This window comes from Parasteatoda tepidariorum, chromosome 7 (assembly GCF_982258835.1).
Source record: "Parasteatoda tepidariorum strain Cologne lab strain chromosome 7, Ptep-v5.0, whole genome shotgun sequence".
Classification (NCBI taxonomy): domain Eukaryota; kingdom Metazoa; phylum Arthropoda; class Arachnida; order Araneae; family Theridiidae; genus Parasteatoda; species Parasteatoda tepidariorum.
In genome coordinates, this window is record NC_141761.1 from 15,475,259 (window position 1) to 15,492,814 (window position 17,556).

At 34.8% G+C, this 17,556-nt stretch overlaps 1 protein-coding gene across 2 annotated transcripts in view; it reads right to left on the reverse strand.

Annotated features, from left to right (window-relative positions):
• The window catches only part of LOC122272057 (uncharacterized), a 45,703-nt gene extending 28,667 nt beyond the window's left edge, over window positions 1-17,036 (reverse strand). Inside the window, exon 1 of one of the 2 annotated variants that reach the window (XR_015435365.1) lies at window positions 15,175-17,036. Coding sequence is in view for 1 of the 2 variants with exons in the window: in XM_087167390.1 (XP_087023516.1) it covers window positions 15,784-16,874 (1,091 nt within the window). In the remaining variant the exon portion in view is untranslated. The remainder of the gene's footprint in view (window positions 1-15,174) is intronic. The other variant, XM_087167390.1, reaches the window with a different exon arrangement.
• Window positions 17,037-17,556: the final 520 nt, after the last annotated feature.

The window sequence follows — 17,556 nt, forward strand, 5'->3', positions numbered from 1 at the left end:
AGTTTAAAAAAATGCACATAATATTACAGTCACACAAAATGAGTAATACACAGTCATACGAAATGAGTAATGCACAGTCATACGAAATGAGATAGAATACCTGACCCTCCACACCCATACACACAACATAAAATGAGTTTTAAAAAATGCACATAATATTACAGTCACACAAAATGAGTAATACACAGTCATACGAAATGAGCAATACACAGTCATACGAAATGAGATAGAATACCCCACCCACCACACCCATACACACAACATAAAATGAGTTTAAAAAAATGCACATAATATTACAGTCACACAAAATGAGTAATACACAGTCATACGAAATGAGCAATACACAGTCATACGAAATGAGATAGAATACCCGACCCACCACACCCATACACACCACACAACATAAAATGAGTTTAAAAAAATGCACATAATATTACAGTCACACAAAATGAGTAATACACAGTCATACGAAATGAGCAATACACAGTCATACGAAATGAGATAGAATACCCGACCCACCACACCCATTCACACAACATAAAATGAGTTTAAAAAAATGCACATAATATTACAGTCACACAAAATGAGTAATACACAGTCATACGAAATGAGCAATACACAGTCATACGAAATGAGATAGAATACCCGACCCACCACACCCATTCACACAACATAAAATGAGTTTAAAAAAATGCACATAATATTACAGTCACACAAAATGAGTAATACACAGTCATACGAAATGAGCAATACACAGTCATACGAAATGAGATAGAATACCCGACCCTCCACACCCATACACACAACATAAAATGAGTTTAAAAAAATGCACATATTACAGTCACACAAAATGAGTAATACACAGTCATACGAAATGAGCAATCCACAGTCATACGAAATGAGAGAGAATACCCGACCCTCCACACCCATACACACAACATAAAATGAGTTTAAAAAAATGCACATAATATTACAGTCACACAAAATGAGTAATACACAGTCATACGAAATGAGCAATCCACAGTCATACGAAATGAGATAGAAAAACCGACCCACCACACCCATACACACAACATAAAATGAGTTTAAAAAAATGCACATAATATTACAGTCACACAAAATGAGTAATACACAGTCATACGAAATGAGCAATACACAGTCATACGAAATGAGATAGAATACCCGACCCACCACACCCATACACACAACATAAAATGAGTTTAAAAAAATGCACATAATATTACAGACACACAAAATAAGTAATACACAGTCATACGAAATGAGCAATACACAGTCATACGAAATGAGATAGAATACCCGACCCTCCACACCCATACACACAACATAAAATGAGTTTAAAAAATGCACATAATATTACAGTCACACAAAATGAGTAATACACAGTCATACGAAATGAGCAATACACAGTCATACGAAATTAGATAGAATACCCGACCCTCCACACCCATACACACAACATAAAATGAGTTTAAAAAAATGCACATAATATTACAGTCACACAAAATGAGTAATACACAGTCATACGAAATGAGCAATCCACAGTCATACGAAATGAGATAGAAAAACCGACCCACCACACCCATACACACAACATAAAATGAGTTTAAAAAAATGCACATAATATTACAGTCACACAAAATGAGTAATACACAGTCATACGAAATGAGCAATACACAGTCATACGAAATGAGATAGAATACCCGACCCACCACACCCATACACACAACATAAAAAGAGTTTAAAAAATGCACATAATATTACAGTCACACAAAATAAGTAATACACAGTCATACGAAATGAGCAATACACAGTCATACGAAATGAGATAGAATACCCGACCCTCCACACCCATACACACAACATAAAATGAGTTTAAAAAAATGCGCATAATATTACAGTCACACAAAATGAGTAATACACAGTCATACGAAATGAGCAATACACAGTCATACGAAATGAGATAGAATACCCGACCCTCCACACCCATACACACAACATAAAATGAGTTTAAAAAAATGCACATAATATTACAGTCACACAAAATGAGTAATACACAGTCATACGAAATGAGCAATACACAGTCATACGAAATGAGATAGAATACCCGACCCTCCACACCCATACACACAACATAAAATGAGTTTAAAAAAATGCACATAATATTACAGTCACACAAAATGAGTAATACACAGTCATACGAAATGAGCAATACACAGTCATACGAAATGAGATAGAATACCCGACCCTCCACACCCATACACACAACATAAAATGAGTTTAAAAAAATGCACATAATATTACAGTCACACAAAATGAGTAATACACAGTCATACGAAATGAGCAATACACAGTCATACGAAATGAGATAGAATACCCGACCCTCCACACCCATACACACAACATAAAATGAGTTTAAAAAAATGCACATAATATTACAGTCACACAAAATGAGTAATACACAGTCATACGAAATGAGCAATACACAGTCATACGAAATGAGATAGAATACCCGACCCACCACACCCATACACACAACATAAAATGAGTTTAAAAAAATGCACATAATATTACAGTCACACAAAATGAGTAATACACAGTCATACGAAATGAGTAATGCACAGTCATACGAAATGAGATAGAATACCCGACCCACCACACCCATACACACCACACAACATAAAATGAGTTTAAAAAAATGCACATATTACAGTCACACAAAATGAGTAATACACAGTCATACGAAATGAGCAATACACAGTCATACGAAATGAGATAGAATACCCGACCCACCACACCCATTCACACAACATAAAATGAGTTTAAAAAAATGCACATAATATTACAGTCACACAAAATGAGTAATACACAGTCATACGAAATGAGCAATACACAGTCATACGAAATGAGATAGAATACCCGACCCACCACACCCATTCACACAACATAAAATGAGTTTAAAAAAATGCACATAATATTACAGTCACACAAAATGAGTAATACACAGTCATACGAAATGAGCAATACACAGTCATACGAAATGAGATAGAATACCCGACCCTCCACACCCATACACACAACATAAAATGAGTTTAAAAAAATGCACATATTACAGTCACACAAAATGAGTAATACACAGTCATACGAAATGAGTAATGCACAGTCATACGAAATGAGATAGAATACCTGACCCTCCACACCCATACACACAACATAAAATGAGTTTAAAAAAATGCACATAATATTACAGTCACACAAAATGAGTAATACACAGTCATACGAAATGAGTAATGCACAGTCATACGAAATGAGATAGAATACCTGACCCTCCACACCCATACACACAACATAAAATGAGTTTTAAAAAATGCACATAATATTACAGTCACACAAAATGAGTAATACACAGTCATACGAAATGAGAAATACACAGTCATACGAAATGAGATAGAATACCCCACCCACCACACAACATAAAATGAGTTTAAAAAAATGCACATAATATTACAGTCACACAAAATGAGTAATACACAGTCATACGAAATGAGCAATACACAGTCATACGAAATGAGATAGAATACCCGACCCACCACACCCATACACACCACACAACATAAAATGAGTTTAAAAAAATGCACATAATATTACAGTCACACAAAATGAGTAATACACAGTCATACGAAATGAGCAATACACAGTCATACGAAATGAGATAGAATACCCGACCCTCCACACCCATACACACAACATAAAATGAGTTTAAAAAAATGCACATAATATTACAGTCACACAAAATGAGTAATACACAGTCATACGAAATGAGCAATCCACAGTCATACGAAATGAGATAGAAAAACCGACCCACCACACCCATACACACAACATAAAATGAGTTTAAAAAAATGCACATAATATTACAGTCACACAAAATGAGTAATACACAGTCATACGAAATGAGCAATACACAGTCATACGAAATGAGATAGAATACCCGACCCACCACACCCATACACACAACATAAAATGAGTTTAAAAAAATGCACATAATATTACAGACACACAAAATAAGTAATACACAGCCATACGAAATGAGCAATACACAGTCATAACAAATGAGATAGAATACCCGACCCTCTACACCCATACACACAACATAAAATGAGTTTAAAAAATGCACATAATATTACAGTCACACAAAATGAGTAATACACAGTCATACGAAATGAGCAATACACAGTCATACGAAATTAGATAGAATACCCGACCCTCCACACCCATACACACAACATAAAATGAGTTTAAAAAAATGCACATAATATTACAGTCACACAAAATGAGTAATACACAGTCATACGAAATGAGCAATCCACAGTCATACGAAATGAGATAGAAAAACCGACCCACCACACCCATACACACAACATAAAATGAGTTTAAAAAAATGCACATAATATTACAGTCACACAAAATGAGTAATACACAGTCATACGAAATGAGCAATACACAGTCATACGAAATGAGCAATACACAGTCATACGAAATGAGATAGAATACCCGACCCACCACACCCATACACACAACATAAAAAGAGTTTAAAAAATGCACATAATATTACAGTCACACAAAATGAGTAATACACAGTCATACGAAATGAGCAATACACAGTCATACGAAATGAGATAGAATACCCGACCCACCACACCCATACACACAACATAAAAAGAGTTTAAAAAAATGCACATAATATTACAGTCACACAAAATAAGTAATACACAGTCATACGAAATGAGCAATACACAGTCATACGAAATGAGATAGAATACCCGACCCTCCACACCCATACACACAACATAAAATGAGTTTTAAAAAATGCACATAATATTACAGTCACACAAAATGAGTAATACACAGTCATACGAAATGAGCAATACATAGTCATACGAAATGAGATTGAATACCCGACCCACCACACCCATACACACAACATAAAAAGAGTTTAAAAAAATGCACATAATATTACAGTCACACAAAATAAGTAATACACAGTCATACGAAATGAGTAATGCACAGTCATACGAAATGAGATAGAATACCCGACCCTCCACACCCATACACACAACATAAAATGAGTTTAAAAAAATGCACATAATATTACAGTCACACAAAATGAGTAATACACAGTCATACGAAATGAGCAATTCACAGTCATACGAAATGAGATAGAATACCCGACCCTCCACACCCATACACACAACATAAAATGAGTTTAAAAAAATGCACATAATATTACAGTCACACAAAATGAGTAATACACAGTCATACGAAATGAGCAATACACAGTCATACGAAATGAGATAGAATACCCGACCCTCCACACCCATACACACAACATAAAATGAGTTTAAAAAAATGCACATAATATTACAGTCACACAAAATGAGTAATACACAGTCATACGAAATGAGCAATACACAGTCATACGAAATGAGATAGAATACCCGACCCACCACACCCATACACACAACATAAAATGATTTTAAAAAAATGCACATAATATTACAGTCACACAAAATAAGTAATACACAGTCATACGAAATGAGCAATACACAGTCATACGAAATGAGATAGTATACCCGACCCTCCACACCCATACACACAACATAAAATGAGTTTAAAAAAATGCACATAATATTACAGTCACACAAAATGAGTAATACACAGTCATACGAAATGAGCAATACACAGTCATACGAAATGAGATAGAATACCCGACCCTCCACACCCATACACACAACATAAAATGAGTTTAAAAAAATGCACATAATATTACAGTCACACAAAATGAGTAATACACAGTCATACGAAATGAACAATACACAGTCATACGAAATGAGATAGAATACCCGACCCACCACACCCATAAACACCACACAACATAAAATGAGTTTAAAAAAATGCACATAATATTACAGTCACACAAAATGAGTAATACACAGTCATACGAAATGAGCAATACACAGTCATACGAAATGAGATAGAATACCCGACCCTCCACACCCATACACACAACATAAAATGAGTTTTAAAAAATGCACATAATATTACAGTCACACAAAATGAGTAATACACAGTCATACGAAATGAGCAATACACAGTCATACGAAAAGAGATAGAAAAACCGACCCACCACACCCATACACACAACATAAAATGAGTTTAAAAAAATGCACATAATATTACAGTCACACAAAATGAGTAATACACAGTCATACGAAATGAGCAATACACAGTCATACGAAAAGAGATAGAATACCCGACCCACCACAGCCATACACACAACATAAAATGAGTTTAAAAAAATGCACATAATATTACAGTCACACAAAATGAGTAATACACAGTCATACGAAATGAGCAATACACAGTCATACGAAATGAGATAGAATACCCGACCCACCACACCCATACACACAACATAAAAAGAGTTTAAAAAATGCACATAATATTACAGTCACACAAAATAAGTAATACACAGTCATACGAAATGAGCAATACACAGTCATACGAAATGAGATAGAATACCCGACCCTCCACACCCATACACACAACATAAAATGAGTTTAAAAAAATGCACATAATATTACAGTCACACAAAATGAGTAATACACAGTCATACGAAATGAGCAATACACAGTCATACGAAATGAGATAGAATACCCGACCCTCCACACCCATACACACAACATAAAATGAGTTTAAAAAAATGTACATAATATTACAGTCACACAAAATGAGTAATACACAGTCATACGAAATGAGCAATACACAGTCATACGAAATGAGATAGAATACCCGACCCACCACACCCATACACACAACATAAAATGAGTTTAAAAAATGCACATAATATTACAGTCACACAAAATAAGTAATACACAGTCATACGAAATGAGCAATACACAGTCATACGAAATGAGATAGTATACCCGACCCTCCACACCCATACACACAACATAAAATGAGTTTAAAAAAATGCACATAATATTACAGTCACACAAAATGAGTAATACACAGTCATACGAAATGAGCAATACACAGTCATACGAAATGAGATAGAATACCCGACCCTCCACACCCATACACACAACATAAAATGAGTTTAAAAAAATGCACATAATATTACAGTCACACAAAATGAGTAATACACAGTCATACGAAATGAGCAATACACAGTCATACGAAATGAGATAGAATACCCAACCCTCCACACCCATACACACAACATAAAATGAGTTTAAAAAAATGCACATAATATTACAGTCACACAAAATGAGTAATACACAGTCATACGAAATGAGCAATACACAGTCATACGAAATGAGATAGAATACCCGACCCACCACACCCATACACACAACATAAAATGAGTTTAAAAAAATGCACATAATATTACAGTCACACAAAATGAGTAATACACAGTCATACGAAATGAGTAATGCACAGTCATACGAAATGAGATAGAATACCCGACCCACCACACCCATACACACCACACAACATAAAATGAGTTTAAAAAAATGCACATAATATTACAGTCACACAAAATGAGTAATACACAGTCATACGAAATGAGCAATACACAGTCATACGAAATGAGATAGAATACCCGACCCACCACACCCATTCACACAACATAAAATGAGTTTAAAAAAATGCACATAATATTACAGTCACACAAAATGAGTAATACACAGTCATACGAAATGAGCAATACACAGTCATACGAAATGAGATAGAATACCCGACCCTCCACACCTATACACACAACATAAAATGAGTTTTAAAAAATGCACATAATATTACAGTCACACAAAATGAGTAATACACAGTCATACGAAATGAGCAATACACAGTCATACGAAAAGAGATACAAAAACCGACCCACCACACCCATACACACAACATAAAATGAGTTTAAAAAAATGCACATAATATTACAGTCACACAAAATGAGTAATACACAGTCATACGAAATGAGTAATGCACAGTCATACGAAATGAGATAGAATACCCGACCCACCACACCCATACACACCACACAACATAAAATGAGTTTAAAAAAATGCACATAATATTACAGTCACACAAAATGAGTAATACACAGTCATACGAAATGAGCAATACACAGTCATACGAAATGAGATAGAATACCCGACCCACCACACCCATTCACACAACATAAAATGAGTTTAAAAAAATGCACATAATATTACAGTCACACAAAATGAGTAATACACAGTCATACGAAATGAGCAATACACAGTCGTACGAAATGAGATAGAATACCCGACCCTCCACACCTATACACACAACATAAAATGAGTTTTAAAAAATGCACATAATATTACAGTCACACAAAATGAGTAATACACAGTCATACGAAATGAGCAATACACAGTCATACGAAAAGAGATACAAAAACTGACCCACCACACCCATACACACAACATAAAATGAGTTTAAAAAAATGCACATAATATTACAGTCACACAAAATGAGTAATACACAGTCATACGAAATGAGCAATACACAGTCATACGAAATGAGATAGAATACCCGACCCTCCACACCCATACACACAACATAAAATGAGTTTAAAAAAATGCACATAATATTACAGTCACACAAAATGAGTAATACACAGTCATACGAAATGAGTAATGCACAGTCATACGAAATGAGATAGAATACCCGACCCTCCACACCCATACACACAACATAAAATGAGTTTAAAAAAATGCACATAATATTACAGTCACACAAAATGAGTAATACACAGTCATACGAAATGAGCAATACACAGTCATACGAAATGAGATAGAATACCCGACCCTCCACACCCATACACACAACATAAAATGAGTTTAAAAAAATGCACATAATATTACAGTCACACAAAATGAGTAATACACAGTCATACGAAATGAGCAATACACAGTCATACGAAATGAGATAGAATACCCGACCCTCCACACCCATACACACAACATAAAATGAGTTTAAAAAAATGCACATAATATTACAGTCACACAAAATGAGTAATACACAGTCATACGAAATGAGCAATACACAGTCATACGAAATGAGATAGAATACCCGACCCACCACACCCATACACACAACATAAAAAGAGTTTAAAAAAATGCACATAATATTACAGTTACACAAAATCAGTAATACACAGTCATACGAAATGAGCAATACACAGTCATACGAAATGAGATAGTATACCCGACCCTCCACACCCATACACACAACATAAAATGAGTTTAAAAAAATGCACATAATATTACAGTCACACAAAATGAGTAATACACAGTCATACGAAATGAGCAATACACAGTCATACGAAATGAGATAGAATACCCGACCCACCACACCCATACACACCACACAACATAAAATGAGTTTAAAAAAATGCACATAATATTACAGTCGCACAAAATGAGTAATACACAGTCATACGAAATGAGCAATACACAGTCATACGAAATGAGATAGAATACCCGACCCTCCACACCCATACACACAACATAAAATGAGTTTAAAAAAATGCACATAATATTACAGTCACACAAAATGAGTAATACACAGTCATACGAAATGAGCAATACACAGTCATACGAAATGAGATAGAATACCCGACCCACCACACCCATACACACAACATAAAATGAGTTTAAAAAAATGCACATAATATTACAGTCACACAAAATGAGTAATACACAGTCATACGAAATGAGCAATACACAGTCATACGAAATGAGATAGAATACCCGACCCACCACACCCATACACACAACATAAAATGAGTTTAAAAAAATGCACATAATATTACAGTCACACAAAATGAGTAATACACAGTCATACGAAATGAGCAATGCACAGTCATACGAAATGAGATAGAATACCCGACCCTCCACACCCATACACACAACATAAAATGAGTTTAAAAAAATGCACATAATATTACAGTCACACAAAATGAGTAATACACAGTCATACGAAATGAGCAATGCACAGTCATACGAAATGAGATAGAATACCCGACCCTCCACACCCATACACACAACATAAAATGAGTTTAAAAAAATGCACATAATATTACAGTCACACAAAATGAGTAATACACAGTCATACGAAATGAGCAATACACAGTCATACGAAAAGAGATAGAATACCCGACCCTCCACACCCATACACACACTATAAAATGAGTTTTAAAAAATGCACATAATATTACAGTCACACAAAATGAGTAATACACAGTCATACGAAATGAGCAATACACAGTCATACGAAAAGAGATAGAAAAACCGACCCACCACACCCATACACACAACATAAAATGAGTTTAAAAAAATGCACATAATATTACAGTCACACAAAATGAGTAATACACAGTCATACGAAATGAGCAATACACAGTCATACGAAAAGAGATAGAATACCCGACCCACCACAGCCATACACACAACATAAAATGAGTTTAAAAAAATGCACATAATATTACAGTCACACAAAATGAGTAATACACAGTCATACGAAATGAGCAATACACAGTCATACGAAATGAGATAGAATACCCGACCCACCACACCCATACACACAACATAAAAAGAGTTTAAAAAATGCACATAATATTACAGTCACACAAAATAAGTAATACACAGTCATACGAAATGAGCAATACACAGTCATACGAAATGAGATAGAATACCCGACCCTCCACACCCATACACACAACATAAAATGAGTTTAAAAAAATGCACATAATATTACAGTCACACAAAATGAGTAATACACAGTCATACGAAATGAGCAATACACAGTCATACGAAATGAGATAGAATACCCGACCCACCACACCCATACACACAACATAAAATGAGTTTAAAAAAATGCACATAATATTACAGTCACACAAAATGAGTAATACACAGTCATACGAAATGAGCAATCCACAGTCATACGAAATGAGATAGAAAAACCGACCCACCACACCCATACACACAACATAAAATGAGTTTAAAAAAATGCACATAATATTACAGTCACACAAAATGAGTAATACACAGTCATACGAAATGAGCAATACACAGTCATACGAAATGAGATAGAATACCCGACCCTCCACACCCATACACACAACATAAAATGAGATTAAAAAAATGCGCATAATATTACAGTCACACAAAATGAGTAATACACAGTCATACGAAATGAGCAATACACAGTCATACGAAATGAGATAGAATACCCGACCCTCCACACCCATACACACAACATAAAATGAGTTTAAAAAAATGCACATAATATTACAGTCACACAAAATGAGTAATACACAGTCATACGAAATGAGCAATACACAGTCATACGAAATGAGATAGAATACCCGACCCACCACACCCATACACACAACATAAAATGAGTTTAAAAAAATGCACATAATATTACAGTCACACAAAATAAGTAATACACAGTCATACGAAATGAGCAATACACAGTCATACGAAATGAGATAGAATACCCGACCCTCCACACCCATACACACAACATAAAATGAGTTTTAAAAAATGCACATAATATTACAGTCACACAAAATGAGTAATACACAGTCATACGAAATGAGCAATACACAGTCATACGAAAAGAGATAGAAAAACCGACCCACCACACCCATACACACAACATAAAATGAGTTTAAAAAAATGCACATAATATTACAGTCACACAAAATGAGTAATACACAGTCATACGAAATGAGCAATACACAGTCATACGAAATGAGATAGAATACCCGACCCTCCACACCCATACACACAACATAAAATGAGTTTAAAAAAATGCACATAATATTACAGTCACACAAAATGAGTAATACACAGTCATACGAAATGAGCAATACACAGTCATACGAAATGAGATAGAATACCCGACCCACCACACCCATACACACAACATAAAAAGAGTTTAAAAAAATGCACATAATATTACAGTTACACAAAATCAGTAATACACAGTCATACGAAATGAGCAATACACAGTCATACGAAATGAGATAGTATACCCGACCCTCCACACCCATACACACAACATAAAATGAGTTTAAAAAAATGCACATAATATTACAGTCACACAAAATGAGTAATACACAGTCATACGAAATGAGCAATACACAGTCATACGAAATGAGATAGAATACCCGACCCACCACACCCATACACACCACACAACATAAAATGAGTTTAAAAAAATGCACATAATATTACAGTCGCACAAAATGAGTAATACACAGTCATACGAAATGAGCAATACACAGTCATACGAAATGAGATAGAATACCCGACCCTCCACACCCATACACACAACATAAAATGAGTTTAAAAAAATGCACATAATATTACAGTCACACAAAATGAGTAATACACAGTCATACGAAATGAGCAATACACAGTCATACGAAAAGAGATAGAATACCCGACCCTCCACACCCATACACACACTATAAAATGAGTTTTAAAAAATGCACATAATATTACAGTCACACAAAATGAGTAATACACAGTCATACGAAATGAGCAATACACAGTCATACGAAAAGAGATAGAAAAACCGACCCACCACACCCATACACACAACATAAAATGAGTTTAAAAAAATGCACATAATATTACAGTCACACAAAATGAGTAATACACAGTCATACGAAATGAGCAATACACAGTCATACGAAAAGAGATAGAATACCCGACCCACCACAGCCATACACACAACATAAAATGAGTTTAAAAAATGCACATAATATTACAGTCACACAAAATGAGTAATACACAGTCATACGAAATGAGCAATACACAGTCATACGAAATGAGATAGAATACCCGACCCACCACACCCATACACACAACATAAAAGAGTTTAAAAAAATGCACATAATATTACAGTATAATATTACAGTCACACAAAATAAGTAATACACAGTCATACGAAATGAGCAATACACAGTCATACGAAATGAGATAGAATACCCGACCCTCCACACCCATACACACAACATAAAATGAGTTTAAAAAAATTCACATAATATTACAGTCACACAAAATGAGTAATACACAGTCATACGAAATGAGCAATCCACAGTCATACGAAATGAGATAGAAAAACCGACCCACCACACCCATACACACAACATAAAATGAGTTTAAAAAAATGCACATAATATTACAGTCACACAAAATGAGTAATACACAGTCATACGAAATGAGCAATACACAGTCATACGAAATGAGATAGAATACCCGACCCACCACACCCATACACACAACATAAAAAGAGTTTAAAAAAATGCACATAATATTACAGTCACACAAAATAAGTAATACACAGTCATACGAAATGAGCAATACACAGTCATACGAAATGAGATAGAATACCCGACCCTCCACACCCATACACACAACATAAAATGAGTTTAAAAAAATGCACATAATATTACAGTCACACAAAATGAGTAATACACAGTCATACGAAATGAGCAATACACAGTCATACGAAATGAGATAGAATACCCGACCCTCCACACCCATACACACAACATAAAATGAGTTTAAAAAAATGCACATAATATTACAGTCACACAAAATGAGTAATACACAGTCATACGAAATGAGCAATACACAGTCATACGAAATGAGATAGAATACCCGACCCTCCACACAACATAAAATGAGTTTAAAAAAATGCACATAATATTACAGTCACACAAAATGAGTAATACACAGTCATACGAAATGAGCAATACACAGTCATACGAAATGAGATAGAATACCCGACCCACCACACCCATACACACAACATAAAATGAGTTTAAAAAAATGCACATAATATTACAGTCACACAAAATGAGTAATACACAGTCATACGAAATGAGCAATACACAGTCATACGAAATGAGATAGAATACCCGACCCTCCACACCCATACACACAACATAAAATGAGTTTAAAAAAATGCACATAATATTACAGTCACACAAAATGAGTAATACACAGTCATACGAAATGAGCAATACACAGTCATACGAAATGAGCAATACACAGTCATACGAAATGAGATAGAATACCCGACCCACCACACCCATACACACAACATAAAATGAGTTTAAAAAAATGCACATAATATTACAGTCACACAAAATGAGTAATACACAGTCATACGAAATGAGCAATACACAGTCATACGAAATGAGATAGAATACCCGACCCACCACACCCATACACACAACATAAAATGAGTTTAAAAAAATGCACATAATATTACAGTCACACAAAATGAGTAATACTGAAAGAAAACACAAATAATTAAGATCAAAAGGATAAAACTTCTTTGAAAAAAACGCGCTAAGAAGCAGCAGAAATTTCAGAAAAAAGTATCAATACAAAACAAATGAAATAAAATTAAAATATGACCACCGAAGCCGACGTCTTCAGGGGGTACCGGCCCCGGTAGCCATTAAAAACAAAACCATTTCTATTTGAGGGAGAAGCAAAAGCTTAAAATATCTCCCTCAGTACCCCGATGGTTTTGTATAGAGGTCCAGGAAAAACAAGATACATTCAAAAGAATAAACAAATTACGAAAAGAAAATCAATAAAAATCATCAGAAAATTAAAAACTCACAGTCACAGGTCAAGAATCAACTTCAAAAGCGGAGGAAAAGAAAACACTAAAAACTGAAAAACAACGCCCCCTATAATGATGCGCAGTAAAAGTTTAAAAATGAAATGAAAAAGGTCAGGAGAAGGAGATACGTAGATAAATTAATAGAATGCTTAACTGGGGCTGCTCAGTTAAGACTAGAATTGCGACCTGTTAAAAGAAAAAATATATAAAAACTTAAAAACCATCAATCATTTTTTTAATTAAAAAATTAACATTACAAAAATTAAAAGGAAAATCATTTTTACTCAAATTATTTAAAAACAATTCACAATTAACTAATTGTGAAGCTTTAGAATCATATGTATCAAAATCATCTCTGATACATTGAATAAACTTTATAATTGAATCAAATAAAGGTATGATAATGCTTACATTTCCATCTGTTGCTTGCAACTGGATATTAACTTTATTTAGACGCTACAAAATAGTGTCCCACAAGACAGCCAAAACTGCTGTTTGTCGTTTATCCAATTTTTTCATACAATGATTTTGCATCACACTTTGTTGAACTGGTCTCACTCGAACTACTTGAAATTTCACACAAAGCTTGCATAATATCCTTCCTGCAATGACTTTGTAGCTTCTGCAGCAGCAGACCATCTTGTTATACTAAGGGACTTAACAGTGAGTTTATTTTTTAATTTTTTGGACAAAATAGCCCATCTATGGGTCGATGCTGAGAAGAAATTATAAATACTCTGGATCAGGCCAAAGAAAGAAATAACCTGTTCACAAGACTCGACAGCTGCTACTCCAACCAAATTTAAAGAGTGAGCAGAGCATGGAATATATTCTGCTGTAGGAGAAGTCTCTTTAATTCGAGCTTGAAGGCCTGAGTATTTTCCAGACATATTGCTGGAATTGTCGTATGACTGGCCTCTACAATTTTTAATATCAACCCCTAAATTTTCTAAGAAACTAGTTATAACTGTGCATAGAGTGAGGGAGTCATGACTATAAATGTTTAAAAACTTGACAAACCTTTCCAATGGTCTACCACTTTTATCCACGTAACATAGCACAATTGAAAGCTGATCGTTGTGTGTGATGTCTGGCGTTGAGTCTACAATTAATCCATAATATTTAGAAGTTTGTACTTCTGTTACAATTCTATTGAGTACCTTCTGACTCATAATGCTGATTAATTCAGTAACAACTGTAGAAGACAAGTAATTTACATTGCCAGTCCCCGTATTTCCATATTTAGCTAAATGTTCAGCTAAAAAAGGGTCAAACTTGCCCAATAATTCAAGAATGCAAAGAAAATTACTATTGTGAAATGAACCAATCGTCTCGTCTCTTCCAAAAAATACTAACCCACGTTGGCAAAGAAACTGAGTTGTTGCAACAATTCGAGCTAGCACTTTTCGCCAATACAACCGTTCATTTGCATATTCTTCCACTAGCTTGCTATCAATTCTCATAGAAGAGGTTAACCTTTGAGATAAAGCAAGCACAGAATTCCTGTGAACCATTGAGTTCTTATGCTCTTTTAACCTCTCTGAAGTATTTTTCCAATAAGAAAAGCCTCCTTTGCAAAGCGATTTGTCACTAGCACTGAATAGTTTACATATGTAGCAAAACACTGCATTTTTTGCTGGTGAGAAAACCAGCCATTCTCTTTTGAGTAATTCATTATTTTTCTTTTTTCTGAAAAAACTTGCCTCAGTCAAAACTCTTTCTTTGTTTCCAATCATACATCTAGAGTTGGCAATTAATTGAATGTTCTGTTCAGGTTTGTTCAATACAAAGTATTCCCGAAAATTATCTGAAAAACTTTCAGGCCATAAACCAACATAACTATAATATGAATTATTTGATTTACATGAATGCTCAGACAGGTTTGATGGATCATCTACGTGCTGATTAAATGTAGTTATTTCTTCTTCAACAAAACCAGTTCCTTTACAAACCGGGGATGATTTTTCACAAACCTCATCAAATTCTGATGTACCAGAAATGTGTTCAAAGGCATCTGCTTCAAGTTCTACTTTATCTGTTATGGAAACTTCCTTTGCATTCTGTACGTTTTCAGTCTCAGTAGGATTTTTATCTAGAAAATTGTCCATCATTTCGTTTTTTCTTCAATTTTCTTTTACCGTGACCACTTAGCTGTTTCGTAGACATTGTCAACACACGTTTACGAGAGGCAAAATGTGTTTATATTTACCAAGGCTAAACTCGATCTGCCGTCACAGGCTGGCGTATTTACAAATCAGAAATTCACTTTGCTGCCAACAATAAGAGCCCCAACTCAAAAATAGTTCGTATCCTCAGCTGCCGAGCTGCATCGCTTTCTTCTTTAGGGAGCGTTCTTATTGCATAGAATTCACACATGCATAAAGACGCCAATAAGATTCAAAACCTGAATTTTACTATGCATTTCTCCTACTAGTAACGTAACGTTCGTTACTGGTAGGGGAGTATATGTAGAGACATAAAATTTAAATAATTTATTTGAACGTGTTTTGTTGTTGTTCATTCACATCGCACTAGAGCTGCACAATGGGCTATTGACGATGGTCTGGGAAACAAACCTGAGGATGATCCGAAGACATGCCATCCCAATTTTGATCCTCTGCAGAGGGAATGGCACCCCAGCTTCGGTAGCCCGACGACCTGCGAGTGAAGTCGAGCACTTTACTATAGAACAGTTTAACGAGGACCAATACCGCACACCCTCGGACCCTACGCAGACTGACGTGTTTTGGAAAATTATGGAACAAAGTTTGGAACAAAGAACACGGGGCGCGC